The sequence below is a fragment of the Haplochromis burtoni genome, unplaced genomic scaffold (genome assembly GCF_018398535.1).
Source record: "Haplochromis burtoni strain Fernald_Lab_line unplaced genomic scaffold, NCSU_Asbu1 Contig_27, whole genome shotgun sequence".
In the NCBI taxonomy this organism is placed as follows: Eukaryota; Metazoa; Chordata; class Actinopteri; order Cichliformes; family Cichlidae; genus Haplochromis; species Haplochromis burtoni.
Genome location: NW_024582388.1, coordinates 3,299,913 through 3,315,688, shown reverse-complemented (window position 1 = coordinate 3,315,688; position 15,776 = coordinate 3,299,913). Strand labels below are relative to the sequence as shown.

The following is a 15,776-nucleotide window of genomic DNA, read 5'->3' as shown; positions in this document are numbered from 1 at the left end:
TTTGTTGGAAGGTAGTTGTAAAATAAATATTGTAATATTTTTAGTAAGACGCAGTACAGAAAAACCTCTGCCAAGGATCCTCTGCCATATCTACAGTGAGATTATTTTGAGCTACAGTACTGTGAAAAATGTTTGAGTCACCCTTAATTTCTTTATATTTTGCTGGGAAAATGTAAAATACGTGCAGCAATTTGCAGAAACAAGTCTCTTAGGTAAGCTCTCTTCTCATTTCTGTAAGTAGTCATCATGAATAGTCCTCCAGGCTTAAGGACATTTGGCATACCTCAACATTTCCTCCCTGTTTCCCTTTTTAAAGAATGGCTTCTTGATAGCTACCCTTCCATTTCTGACGAGGCTTCAGTGAAAATGGATCAACTGGCAAGGACATGTGCCAGGTCTTTGCTAGAGTCCAACCATTTATTAATATACATTATCCATGTTGTACAAATCCGTGGTATAATACAAAAAATGTTTTCTTCTTACCTCCAAACTATACGACATATTAAAACCTGTTCGTGCTGCATGTCTGGATTTGTAACCATCTTCTTAGCTACACGGAGGTCAGGAGGTTTGAAAGCATCTAATGATGATGGCGCTTTTAGAGAACTGTTCCCGTCAGCAGCTCCATAAACCGCCTCTCTGTTTTAAGAGCCACATTACTCTGTCCCGGTCCCTCTCATCGAGCGCACACTCTCAGAGACATCAGCGCGGTGATAGATGCGCCGTGGCTGAACCACACTCTCTCACGGGCCTGGTCCCCCAGGGGGGGAACCAGAGGAGGGGCCAAAGTGAGGCGGAGGCGGGGCGCACGGTGCTACGGCTGAGTGGAAGGAGAGTGGAAAGTAAGAAAATACCTGAATGGACGATCCGGAATAAGTAAGTAGTATTTCTTTGCGGAAATGTGTTAAAATGTTGGAAGTGGTGCTGTGGATGCTTGCGCGCTGTTGTAACGCTGAGAGGGGAGCTGGGAAGCTTCGGGGCCCCGGAGATCTCCGGTTTCCCCAAACAATAGTCGAGAGGACGCGATGGTCGTTCCCTTTTTTTTTTTTTGAATCCGAAGGGAAGTTTAGGACCCTCGTCGGCGCTATTGTTGACCCCACGGAGGCCACGTAGCTCTCTGGATCGATTTTAAGGAGGAAGAGTTGCCTTTATTAATGTGAATAGAAGCGTAAAAAAAGGAGACTGAGAGTGATGCGCCTGGAAGCAAAGAGCGCGTCCAGTGTGACTGCAGGCCGGAGGGTTTGAATTCTGTCCTCGGCGAAGGGCTGGTGGGAATTTGAGTGCGTCCATTCATTTTACTGCGAGGGCGTCCCGTTTGGAAAAGGAAAGGGGAAAGAAAGGGAGCGGGCGTTGGGATCATTTGGCATCAGGACGCCACCGGTGGGGCCTGGGAGTCTCCCATTGTCCTGCCTTTCTCCAACACCCTCCTTTTTCATCTTGTAGGTCGCACAACTCTTTATACTCGCCCGGTTCTTCGCAGTAAGTTAGCCTTTGGTGGCTCTTTGTGCATGTGGAATATTGTTGAAATATTAATGAACGCAGCTCGACTCTTGAGCCACGCTGCCGTAGCCTGCAGCACGGTGCTAAAATGTCTAAACACAGGCTGTAATTCAAAGTGAAACAGGATAACGTTGCTGCAGCCGAAACAGGCCCTGATTACGCACAGATCCAGTGCTTGAAACGTCCGTTCGCCCTTCAACTTCTAATTTCTAAGATTTGAGTCCTGCTTTTGCGAGATAAAACTACACAATGCTATCACCAGGCTTTAAAAAATACCACAGAATGGCTGTAAACTGCTTCCAGTGGGGATGTTTTAGTGATAAAACGGGTCGTAAACATAGCAGGGGCTCAGTGGAAATGGACTGAAGAAGGAATTTTACACAGTGATACCACAGAGATTAAGAAATATGAAGCACAGCTGGTTCATTGTAGAAGTATTGGTGCCCATTAATTTAGGAAATCTGAAGTATTAAGAAATGCTGGCAAAAATCAACTAGATTTCTCCCCTTATTGTTAGTTAAAATAAAGACTCCAGTATTTTATGTAGAAACATGTTTGGTCTGACCAGGAGTCTTAAACCCAAATACTACAATATTATCAAACAGAGAAAAACACCAAGACCTTCCATATTCAAGAAGCTGATGGAGAAAATGTTAGTTTTCTTTCTTCAAAAGCAGAAAATGTTAGACTTTACTCCTTTAGAAATAAACTGAGGTTTTACTTAACAATTCAAATTGTCCACTGGCCCTTTTCATCTGTAAATTGACTAATTTACCATTTCAGCTCTTCAGACAGCCTGGCTTTCTGCTTAAAGGGTCTGTCCACACAAACACAGAGAATACAGCTTGTCCTCTGACCCCCTGCGGTGTGCCTTCTACTTTGGTTCAATTAAAGTATAAGAGAAGCATGACAACTAGTAATGTGAGTGCAGAGAGAATTGTGCATGTATTTTCAGGAAACAGACATGGTAGAAGGTTTCTATCATGTCATATTTGTGTTTAATCACATGGAATCACATTTTGTTTTCTTTTTAAGTCAATGTGGTTGCTTCAGGTTTAAAAAATGTCCAAAAAAGCTTCCAAATGTCTTGTGATAAAACATAATTTTGGATGTTTAAAGCACTTAAACAAGGAGTCAAATTGATGTTTGTCAGGTGACTCACAAATTAAGTCTTAATTAAGAAATTGCCGCAATATCTACATTAATATTGTCATCATGAAAAGATTTCAGTGCTCAGAAAGTGTTTCCTGAAGGGAATACGAGTGTTTTCTTATTCAAAATAAATGCATCTCTGTTTGACTCATACAGCTCTTTTTGACTGCCTTAAAAAATGCAATAGTTTCTGACTCCAGTCTGATCGCCACATTTGAACTTCTGCTGTTTTTATAGTCTCTGACAGTGAATTATAACACGCCTCTGCATTTTTGGACTTTTTCAAGCAACTCCTGACGTTTTATAACCCAAACAAAGAAAATAATGATGCTCTGACTTATCAGTAACACATAGTTGGCTGCTGTTGTTAGACTCGCCATAGTCATGAATCATCTCAGCCGCTTCCTGTCTCTGCAGTACTTTTGTTTGGATATGAAGACAAATCTATGCAGTCAGAAGACAGGCCTGTTGATTCAAACACACCCTATTAGATTTTCTCACTCGCACACACACGCACACCTGCTCCCGTTTGCTCGCCGTGTGTGCAGACCTGGACAGAAGCAGTTGTCTTGTTGTTCACTGGTTTTACTGATGTGGGTGGCGGTCTCTGTTCTGTCTGTGTGTGTGTGGCCCTTGTTACACTGATGAGCCTCTTCCCCTGTTGGACCCTGGGCGTGTGCATGCTTATTTTCACAGTTGGTGGACTATATCTGGCCTAAAATGGCTATGGAGCGGAGCTGGTCACTTCAGAGGTGTCCCGGCTTGCTTTTCCGCCCTGACAGCTGCCGTCACAGTGCAAGCAGCTCCAAACTTTTTAACGGCAGCTCGATTTCTTTTTGCCGTGGGGAAGGTAGCTGTAAAATCTTCCATGTGCTTGTTTTGATTACCGTGTGACTAGATCTGCACGCTTGCAGCAAAATAATTGCACTGTTAATGGTTTGATTTCATTGTTGGAATCATTTTTTATGGATGAGCATAACCAAAACGGTCTTCTATGAACGTCTGCACTGTTTTAAGCTGTATAGTTACTTTAAATGATGCATGAAGAAATGCATATGAAATCCAAACTGCAAGCCAAAGATGTTTAAACTATGGATTTGACTCAGGAGCGTTGTTGCTTTGAGCTACATTAATTGATTTTGGATGCACTGAGTCATAAACCAGATTGATTTAAATTGAAAACAAAAGGAGTTGGTACAATAAATTCCACAATAAAAAAAATAATGAAGTCGATTTTAGCTGTTGAGGATTGGGACCCTGTTTGAAGGCTGTGTTGTGTGCATATGAGATTTGGTTCCTTCACTCAGGCTTGAATGTGTTTGTCTTCTGTTTTCAGAGGAAGCTGTTGTCTTTGCTCTCAGTTGATGGCGCATATTAAATGACTTTACACTCCCTTTGGCCTGAGCCATAAAACCTTTGAGCCGTGGCTCTAGTAGGCCTGAAGCCCAGCATCATAACTGTTTAATCTTAGACCACACACACACACACACACACACGCAGGTTTCTGGACTGGCTTGCAGTGGACAACCCTGGTGAAATCGGTCAGAGCTTTTTTATTTTTTAGAAATTTGACTCTTTTTGCGCAAGACTATATGGAAAAAGCCATACCGGTATTTGGTTAACAATGTCAGGAGGAACAATGGCTTAGCTGGATGAAAAGAAATGAACCTTTTGTGTAAGGTGCAAATCAAAAACTAGAACCAGTGGTAGGTTGTTATTGCTTTACTGAACAGATTTGTGCTCAGATGTACTTTTACACTGTGGGTGTGTGGTTTCCTTTTTTTTTTTTTTTTATACTAATGCTGCTGATTAAAGATGGAAGGTGAGAATCCTCTTGAAGTCAATGAAGTAGGTCATAGAGGACGGTGGGATGAATAGGAAACCTTATCCATCTTAGTACCGGACCACACCTTTGTAGATCAAGTGTTCAGTCATATTCTCACTATCAGGCCAGCAGACAGGCAGGTATGGCAACAGGATTATTTCAGACTGTAAAGGTCAGCAGACCATGTGCAATCTAGATTTACTCATATCAAAATTTTCTGGTAGCTTAGTGCTTTAAGCCACTTGAAAGTGATGTAATATTTGCAACTTTCTTTTCGAACTTTCTTTAGAGAGGACGGGCCTTTTGCAGGCCTTACTTGCAGAGACGGCCCCGTGCGCTTTACTTTTTTGAAGCATATGTCTCTCATTATACGTATAACAGGCTGAATGTAATGTTTACAAGAAACTGCTTTATCTACCTCAAAGGTCAAATGCTGAAAGATGATGTCAGCGTTTCAGCATAAAAACAGAGTTAATTTTACACTCGACTCCAGTCTTCGTACAGAGAAATCATTCACTGAAGCTGAAAAAAAGCCTTTTTTTTTTTCTTTTTTTTTTAAATTGACAGGAGCCCCAAAAACCCAGAATGCAGTGCTGCTAGGGATCCACCAATTTATCCAAGTTTTACATCATCCAGCAGTTATTTATACTGTACAAGTCAATTTATGTTATGTTATTTATAACAGGTAAAATGCTACAGAGAGCTCTAGTCTCCTTACCAGTCGGCAGATATCGTCCAGTCACAAATTTAACATTATTGCTCATGTTTACTTGGATACTGTCAAAACCTTTTTGAACAACATAAAGCAGAAGGACATGTTTGGAGAGTAATTTAGATAACGCATCATCACATAGCTTATCCTAATTGCGAAAGCTGCTGCAAAGTAACATCACAGCTGAGCAAACGGTGGAGTCAAACTGTGCCGTCAGTGCTCACTTGTTTGGGAAATGCAAAGTTGAAGAGTTGAGAGACATTAACCCCGTGTTTATGTGCCTGTGCATGTAAAACTCAGCAAAACTCTAAAACATCCCCAAATATTAAGTTCAGTCCTTCACAGCCTCGGTGTGCAGCTTCTGTGACAGTTCACATTTTGAGATTCTGAAGTTCCCTTTACAGCTTTGCTACTTAAATACTGATTTTTAAAGGTCAGATAGACTATACTCAGTTCAGTAGTTTGCAGCAGTGATTATGATTGTGAATGCAGTCTTTCATTCTTTGGAGAATACCAAATGTTTATCGATACACCATAGTAAGTGTTATCATGCTAATATTTTTCATTGTTGCACAGTCTTGGTTTCAGTGTATGTTGTCATAAATGTTGTGGTTAAAGGTAAAAAGTCATTGTGCCATGATGTGAGTGACTGGAATAGAAGGACACTTGGCAGGAAACAGAAAATGCAGGAACTTAATTACAAACATTACCCTGCTATGTTTGCTAGGTGTGTGAGCAAATGTGTGTATTTAGCCGGAGGGCTTTTGTGAACAGTGAGCTCTGCTTGTCTGTGTATTCTACATGTCGTTGATTCAGAGGGTTTCACAAGAACCATAATTACCAGTTAAACTTCCAAAGCATGTAGCAGATGATTTATCTTCTGTTTAATCTAAATTAAACTTTCATATCAAATCCTAAGATCCATGTTTTAGATGTAGCCGGTAGGTTTCTCCAGCTTACTTGGCTATCCTAATTTTTGAGACGTTAGTTAGTTAAATGCCTTTTGAATTATTTGTTGTCTTTCATCAAGATGCCATCATCAGGCACGAAATTTCTCATGACCTCTTAAGTCCATCTTTCATTGACTTGTAACTTGAAATCAAGTCTTAACGTTCACAATGAATATTCGCTGTGTTAAATAGTAATACTTTCATTTAATTATCTTACCTCTTTGAGAATATGTCAATATTACCTGAGTGCTTTCATGCTCTGCTGATGATATATCTTTTTTGTTTTTCCCCCTTTCATGAAACTGTCACCACTCCGCCCACAATGGGAGGAAATGTCAACATATTAAGGTGATAAATATTATGTTTGAATGTCTTTTCTCGTTGCCTTTGTCCAACGTGTTTGTGTTGTATCTCCATACGTCTCTAGGGGGAATTTAGACTCCTATGCTTGGCCTTTTAATTGCTCTCTAAGGCTTTTGGATACTTATAACCGTGACACTCTTCACAACATTTGTCTTTACGTGCAAGCAAAAGCACACATTTATGTCAGCAGCATTTTATGTATGGCAAGAGCGTCCAAGGAGGGTTTGCTAAGGGCTGTGCTGCAAAATGGGAATTATACCAAGGGCCAGATATACAGGATACAGTTTATAGACGTGCTTTAATTAAATTACCAGAAGAAAATAAGATCATTAGTCTTTATAAAATGTAGTTAAGCAAACTAACTCCACAAAGAAGGCTTTCCTTCAGCCAACTTATAACAACCTGTTCCACAAGCTTGAAGTTGGGGCATTTAATAAAATCTTGTTAAGCCCTAATGTCAAAGCATAAAACCAGTCTTTTGTTTCAGTCTTGCACAGAGTGCGTCGTCAACTCCTCAGCTCTGGCATTGCCTGTGTCACAGGCCCGAACACGACAGCTCAATATTTGTGCAGGAAGCTAATTTAAGAAAAAAAGAAGAAAATGGAGGCAAAAGCTCTTTGATCACCTAGTCTACCTGTACCATAGAGAGCAGCGTCCTGGCACGAAACAAAAAAAGCTTGCAGCAAACTCTGCAGCTTCAACACTTTGAGATCAGGACTGAAAGAAGAAACATGTTTTGCTTTAGCTGCATACCTGTTTGCAGTATGTATGACTTCACATCTTTGCTGCTGTATATGTTCAAATGAGAACTATGTTCTTTGAAAACAAATTGTTTCATGGTAGGCATCTGTTAAAACTCAGTTAGACATGGACTATGTAGTCTTGTCACGTTCATTGTTTGCAGGCTTGTCAGATTGCTGATGCAGTGGAGGGTTAGTTTGGCCTGTGGTCTGCACCGCCCTGTGCTCATGGCAAACTTTCTTGAGAATCTAAAATAATTTGTGAGTTGGATTAAAATTGACAAATGGCTAGGTTGTGGGCTTTGATTTTGACACATATTATAAAGAGCACTAATCTGAGTAATGCTTTTGTTTCCTTTTTATCACTCATGCGTTCAAAAAGCTGAGCCATTTTCTTCTGTCTCTGCTGTTAGAGTTTCAGATATAGAGGAGTAAATATGCTGCTGAAATAAGACGTTACTCCTTCATTTTCCTTTGTTGTTGCTTGGAAAGGCAGACCGCATGATTATAATTGCTTAATTGTTATTTATGTGCGTTGGTGGGGCGAGCATTATGGCCGGTGATGATTTCCGATTGTTATTTTGGCCAGCGTTTCTCTGTCTGGGAGAGCAAATACCGGCTAAGCTTCTACAGCCATTAGATTAAACACTTTAGATTTGTGTCTCTTGCCTGTGTAGAGTATTTGGCTTGTCTGGGAATCTCTGAGTCCTCTCCACTTATTGTCCTCGTATTATTTTGCTGAGAAGCTCTACCCATATCTGCTCCTCTGTCTGTCCCGAATGGCATGTTTAAAAGAACTTGTGAAGAGGAGTTTGTTTAATGTGCTTTTCTTCGGTTTAACTTGATCTAAAATAAGAATCCTCTTGCTTCGTGTGACATTCAGAATGCAGACTCCTGTCTGTTGTAGGGGTCGCATGAAACACAGCTTTTAAGCACTTTATTTGGCCTAAAAGCACAGCACCATTCTGCTAATTCCTCTGCTAAAGCTGAAGATAAAAGCCGATCATGATGCACCAGAAAGCAGCTGTTAGTCATTGGAGTTTTGTGGTTTTGGAATAAGCATGCTGTTGAGGTTTTGCACATGGCTGCAAGGGTCCAAAATCTTCTCTGGTCTGCTAAAAGTTAGTGATTCCGGATAAGGGGAGGTTTCTCATAACGTTGAGCTATTGAATTTTTCATTATTTGCTATCATATTTATGCTGGTGGTAAGTGGTGTTTATTTTAAACAGGAAGAAACTTTCAGAAACTGAGATCAGCGCATGTGTGAATAATCCCTGTGAGGGGACTGGCCTGGTTGTGCGCTGATCATACGCAGAGCTTGGTAAACTGTTGTTTGCATGTTATAGCTGTGCACAACCAGGGGCAGTCTAAAGTCTGTGTGCTGCTCTTGTTTCAGCCACTGATGATCTTCAAGATTATTAGAAAAGCCCTGTTTGCAGGGAAATGGAACAGACTTGCTGCCAGGAGTGGGTGATATTGTCACAACATCATTTATATTTCAAGGAAATTAGGGAAAAATGTATCTATTAAAAAGATATAGTGAACAGTGTTTTATCAGTGATTGCAGCCTGCAGGAAGCACTATTTATTTATTACTACAACACAAAGAAACTGTCAGTAACTCCTGATGACACACTATCGAATTTGAAGTGTGACTCTATAGAAACAAGATGCTAGCAGCAGGATTATAGCACTGCACTATATATGCACTGATAGTGGCAAAGTTAAATCTAAGCATTAAAAGTAACCTAAGTAGCGTTTTCCATGGAAGTTTTAAGTAAAAGTATAAAACAAATGCTTAACATTTTAATAATAATACTACTAATAATTAAAGTAGCTTAACCTTAACTTAGACTCACAATATTTTCACATAACACTGAAAAATATTTTCTACCTGGGATCTGGGTATAGCTTTATCAGGAGTTGCTTGAAGCCCTGCATTTCCATCAGGGCGACCGTGGTTCGGGGGGTTGGGAATCGCATCTGTAACCGGAAGGTCGCCGGTTCGATCCCTGGGCTCTCTGTCCTGGTCGTTGTGTCCTTGGGCAAGACACTTGACCCTACTTGCCTACTGGTGTTGGCCAGAGGGGCCGATGGCGCGATATGGCAGCCTCGCTTCTGTCAGTCTGCCCCAGGGCAGCTGTGGCTACAACTGTAGCTGCCTCCACCAGTGTGTGAATGTGAGAGTGAATGAATAGTGGAATTGTAAAGCGCTTTGGGTGCCTAGAAAAGCGCTATATAAATCCAATCCATTATTATTATTATTATTATTATTATTATTATTATGTAACTGCACCCATAATTTCCATTCACCGTTTTGCTCTCCCTGTCATACAGACAACTAGCAGTGCTCCGGCGATCCCCGATGGAGTCTCCGTTGTTTACTTTTTCGAGGCATATCATCAGCTCCTAGTATCTCCTCCTCGCATGGCGTCATAGCTTGGTGGTGTCTTTTTACCACAAGTGTTGAAACAAGTGTAGTGTTTCCACCTTTAGCGGGAACAGCTTTCTCGCATATTTTGCAAAGTGCTGTAATTTTAGTTTGAGGTTGTTGAAGGGACTCCCTGTTACTAAATTATTATTGGAGGCTGCCTCTTGCTGTAACACATGTCTGGGCTTGTCTCATGCGCACTATGAAAGTAAACGTATGGCATCTCTTTATCATTAATATCACGCTCTGACACTCGTGCATTTGTCACATACCATTAGTCTTTTGCTTTCTATAACCAAATGCCTAAGCCAAAAGACACACATGCAGTTTCACTTGGAATAAAGGCTTGGGTGCTCCAAAGGCTCTAAAAGACTCTCTTTCAGTCTTTATGATGTCAGAGTGGAACATTGATGCCCCACCCGACCTATTATTCAAACCCTTTGTTTGTGAGGAACAACCAATGAGAAGAAAGATGACTTAAGTTGGAGGGCTTGCTGCAGACAGTGGATGAACTGACACTTTACCATGTAATAATGATGATGATGATGATAATAATACTGCTGCTGCTACTACTACTACTACTACTAATGATGATGATGATGATGATGATGATAATGATGATGCAAAAAGAGATGGTGAAAATGTGGATAAACTGTGACAGAGAGATTGGATTTCATGCAGGACTTGGATGAAGGGAAGTGGATTTTAAACTCAATGGTCTTGATGGGGCATAAAAGCATCTTTAAGTGGAATCTGTCCGGCATTGATAGCAGCTAGCCTCCCTCTCCATTTCCCAAAGAGGGCCAATCAAAGCCAGTGAGCCACGCCCTCCCTTTATCGATTAAGTACCATGTGACAGCCAAACATCCATCACGCCGATACTTTTATTTTGGTGATTTTTTTATTTTTTTTTCCCTCCCGCGTGGACAGACAGTGTGTCAGAGGGCGGTGTGAGGTCAGGTTTCCACAGTAACTGTCAGCCTCCAATCCCCCTACAGCTGAACACCCTCATTCATTACCATGGCAGCGGAGAGGCCCCGTTTCCCGGGGGACGAGGGGCGTGAGGGACGGAATGTGAGACTGCGAGAGAGGGAGGGAGAGGGCAAACAAGTTTAGTGAAAACACAGTAATCCAATATGGCTGCCATTGTGACACAGCTAACTGTGGCTAATGCTCGCTGCTTGGAGAGAGGAGATATAGTCGTGTGATGATTAACCTCAGCTGAGACCTGGAAGCGATGAAAGCGCTTGAAGTGAAACCGAAGCCTCAGTTTAGAAGGTTAATGTGTTTTATAGTGGATGTGGGTATAAACCACATAAATGGACTCTTAAAGGGTCATTTTACTTTACTTTAAAAAGGGAGGAGTTTTGAGGCTTTCTCGTGTGAGATTAAGAGAGTTGGTGACCTCCCTTTTAAAAAAAACAAAACAAAAACTTATGTTTTTTTTTCTGTTTTGTGCCGTTTAGTTACCTGTGCAGCCCACAAAGAAGGATGCCCATATTCCTGTGTGTGCCTGTCAGTTAATGATGGCTTATAGGTCAGACCTTGTATGACTGCCGTAGTGATTTTAATGGAAAATGACCAGGGTGCACATTAAGACATGCAAATGAAGCATGCAGACGCCCTCAGACTAGTGGAAAGGAGTTGACGTCTGAAAGGGGCTTATGATTTTAACCTTCCATGTGTTCGCAGACGTCTGCGTTGTTACTTCTTTCTAAAGTTAGGCTTCAGGCGCATTCCTCAGACAGCATTTTGAAATGTGCTATGCTTTTCAATGCCTGATATAAAGCCAGTGTTTCCAAAATGATCTTTATCTTGTAAATTGTTCCAAGGCCGTGATGCGTATTATGAAAAGGAGCTTTTGCCCAAGTTTAGAAGTGACGCCGGGGACCTTGTTTTGTACCATCTAGATGGTCTGGTGTGACTGCTGTTAGGAGCACAAGGCAGGAAGCTCAGGCAGGAAAAAGGAAAAGATAAATATGAAGCCTGCGGTGTATTTTTAGTGTGTTGCCAGTTCAGTTAAACTGTGCAACTTAGGAGCACAAATAGTAGCTCAGGCAGAGAAATGGCTACATGCGATGCTGAGTTTTAACCAGCGCTCTCTTTTTGTCCTTCTCTTTCAGATCTCAGCAACCTCGGCTCTCCCCTGTTGCAACTCTCCTGCCCATCATCCTCTCCCACCCCTATTCCTTCCTCATCATCTCCTCGTTTTAGCCTGCCCTCCCATCCTCCCTTCTCTTGCTCCCCCCTCATCGGCCTCCAAGATAGATTCCCTCAGGAGTAAGGTTGACCTACTCAAACTGCCCCTGGCTCTCTCCACCAAGTCCATCTCCGAGCGCAAAAACCAACTGGGAGGCGTCGGCGAGCAGCGCGGCACGGCGGGAGGAGGCGGGGCTCGTAAAGCCCGCTCACCGCCGACCCGAGACATGGACAACGAGTCGCAGTACTCGGGCTACTCATACAAGTCCTCCCATTCCCGAAGCTCCCGAAAGCACAGGTGGGTAAGACCCATTCAAGTAGGCACACTCAGGCTCATAACTTCATGTATTTGTTTCTGGTCTGTTGTTTGGACTGATTCGAATATTGGTTGGTTTAAATATTGGATTTTCAAATACATATTGTGATATACACAACATAATTAGAATGACCGCAACAACAACTGTATTTCTGTATTTGTATTTTTTTAATCAAATATTTATGCAACTGCAGCAGTAGTCAGTCCAAGAGTGTAGATCAGGGATCTACAGTGTAGGGAAAATAAGTGCAACATGATGTCTCAGTTTTTCAACATGATAACAAAATGCTGTTGATAAAGATAATGAAATCACATCAATCTGCCAGAATGAATGAATGTGTAGGAAAAGCTGTAAAAGTCATGAAAATACAGTTAAGTCTAAAATCTATGCCGTCCTTTACATATTCTTTTTTTTTTTTTTTTTTTTTTTTTTTTTTTTTTTTTTTTGGCCTGTCCCGTTTGGCTCTTTTGCCATCAGAATTGTTGTCTAAAGGCAAAGAAAGATACCCAACGGATTTTACTTTACCAAACTGACCATCCCTGCTTCACTGGGTGAATGGGTTAAATGCAGAGGAACTATTTCCCTATGGGGACTAACACGCACACTTTACACTTTACTTTACACTTTACTTTCAAATTGACCATCCCAGCCTTGCCGTAATGGTCCATTTGATTCACCTTTTATTGTTTATTTTATTTTCACTTACTGAATACGGGACAGACTTGACTGGGGGAAAGAAGGGGAGAAAGAAAGAGGGAAAGAGAAACAGCTGAGAAGAGGGACGGGGGAGAAGGGCAAAAGACAAAAACCAACAAAACGGGCAGAGGAAAAAAAAATGCATATATCAATCACCTGGATCACCTGCTGAGAAAGAAAAAAGAAAGCAAGCAGAAGAGAACAAGAGTAATAGAATAAACAACATCACAATGATATATGGAATATGACAGTAAATACTAAATATTAAACATTATTGTGCAGCACATAAGATCAACAGAACACAGTGTGCTTTGAGGTAGGAGCCAAAAAGGGTGTAGTTTGTGGGTGTGATCACCCGTGTGTACACCTGTGAGCATGGACGCGCTTGTTTTTTTTTTTTAAAAGGTTCCTTCATGTAATATCTGCTAGAGGGTGTGGGGGGGCCACAGCCCCGTCCTCCAGGGCTGAAGCAGGTTGGAGGAGATCAAAACTCCAGACATCCAGAGGCCCCCAGAACACAAGAGACCAAGGAAGACCAACAGAGGGGCAGCTGCGCCACTGTCCCGGAAAGAGCTGAGGAGAGTCCCAGATGAGGGCTCACTCAGCAGCCGCGGAGCAGAAGCCAGGGGGAGTTGCAGTGACGAGCCCGTGAGCTCCGCCGGCAGCCAGCTGCGCCTGAGTGACCGAGCCCCAGGCCGAGAGGCCGGGGGCACCCCACCTCCGAAGTGGCCCGAGCGAGCCCCAGGCTCCAGGCCCCGATAAGCGGCCGCCAAGGAGTGAGCCGGTGTGTACCTGGATGCCCATCCCCGGACACAAAGAACCACCAACGCACCGATGTCTGAGGGGGTCCGCCACTGGCAGGGGAAGTGGTCGTCCTTTACATATTCGAAAGCCATCCTAGTGGGCCAGATTGAAGTCTTGGCTGGGCCGATTCTGGCCCCCCGGCCTTATGTTTGACACCCTTGGTCCTAATTATTATTTGAGTTTTTTCTTTTTCTGAAGGAGACTCCCCAGTCACTGAAACTCAGCAGTGAACCCAAATCTGCAGCTACTGCCTCATAAATCAGCGATTGTGGCACTTATATTAGTTAGAAAATAACAGTTTTTAAAGGTTTTGAGTTTATATACAGGTTTGTACCTGATGTGTATGTGGTTTCTAAACTCCAGACCAACACTAGCCATCTGAAAGGATAATTAATCATCAAATGTTTTATCACTTTGTAACAGGTAGTGACTTGTGAGGTTTCATAACCAAATTCTCCCTATAAGAAGTCGTCAGTAACAGTAGGGTGTCTGGTATGCAGCTCAAAAGCTTTACAGATGCTGTGGATGAAAACCACATGCTGAGATCCACACTAGGAGACATAGCGGCACATATTTTAATACTGAACACTCACACATCATACATCTATATTGAAAATAGGAATTATAAAGTATACTTACTCATACATAACCTCATATAGAGCCAGGAAGACGGCTTTAATTCTAAACACATCCATCAGAGTCACTACAGTGAACTAAGAAAACAGTTTGCTGATTAACCACTCAAAGAAGCTGAGTGACCCCTGGGCTGCTTTTATACATGTTATCAAGGGAAACCTTAAGGAAGCATTTTCGCTGAATCTGTGCGAACGTCTGTTTGCTTGATTAAACTTCAAAAATTTTAAGCTCCAATCTCAGTTGATAAATTGGAGGTGGTGAGCGATGGCAATGCTTTTAATTTCCTTTCTGGCAGTATCGTTTTGTTATGCTTTAGAAAAACACCACTGTTCACTGGGTAAAGAGGGGAAAAAAAGCTATGAGGAAATTAATCATTCTAACTGTTTTTAAATGAGAGGAAAACAGACATAATTCAATTAGTGACTATACCGAGGAATGTAAGACCCGTTTCTTTGTTTACGAGGAATTTTAAAAAGTTACAGTTGTGGTCAAAAGTTTCATACACTCATCATGAAGGTCACAGTAATTTGGGGCTTTCAACTTTTTTCTTTGAACTGTTTTTTTCCCCTGGGTGGCACCAAAGTACAGCATGTGTCTTTAATAAGTTGCTGGATGCACAAGTTTGAATTTCTTTTGGAGTTTCTGTATTTCTCGCAGGGTCAAAAGTATAAATACGGGCTCGGATATAAACATACGCTGACTTAAATCTTTTAACAAGTGGTGCTGAAGCTTCTACAGTGTCTTTTAACTCGACAAGACCGAGGCCTATTAACCTCTCATTGCTGATCATGATTGTGGGCAACTGTTTTCTTTTTGCCAGCATAAAGAGGAATTGTTTGACACCACTGCTCAAAAGAATGGGGAAACCCCGACTTGCATAAGTTGGGAAGATCCCTTGTAGCCATTTCTAAACAATCCCAAGATCATCCGTTCAAATAATTGTACGTAAGTATAACTTATTCACATGTGTCACGACTTTGATCCAAAAAGATCCAAAACGGTCCCCCCTCAGATAAGAGGAAATTGGTCAGGATGTTCAGAAACAACCCAGGAACCACCAGGGCCCAAGCTTGACATGAACTAGAAACTGCTGGACCACCAGCATCACTGTCCACAGTGAAGCTTGACTGAAATCTGCACCTGACCACAAGGCTATGGATATGATCAGATAAGATGGAGGCTGAAACATTTCTATTTGGCCTCAGTGACAAAAGGTACGTTTGGAGGATTAAAGCTGAGGCTTTCAAACCTAAGAACACTGTACCAAATGTCACGCATGGTGGTGGTAGCATCATGCTCTGTGGCTGTTTTGCTGTCAATGGTGCTGATATACAGGGTGGGCCATTAATATGGATACACCGTAATAAAATGGGAATGGTTGTCACCATTGTTTTTCTTGTGACATTACCAATAAGTTTGATGCGTCACATGGCCCTCTTCCTATTGAAAAAA

The 15,776-nt window shown here is 41.9% G+C and overlaps 1 protein-coding gene across 3 annotated transcripts in view; it reads left to right on the top strand.

Annotated features, from left to right (window-relative positions):
• Positions 1–567: 567 nt before the first annotated feature.
• The window catches only part of LOC102308760 (vang-like protein 2), a 23,274-nt gene continuing 8,065 nt past the window's right edge, over positions 568–15,776 (top strand). Inside the window, exons 1-2 of one of the 3 annotated variants that reach the window (XM_005918104.3) lie at positions 568–876; positions 11,796–12,169. In XM_005918104.3, coding sequence (XP_005918166.1) covers positions 12,099–12,169 — 71 coding nt within the window. In that variant the 5' untranslated portion in view covers positions 568–876; positions 11,796–12,098. The other 2 variants (XM_005918107.3, XM_005918106.3) reach the window with 2 other exon arrangements.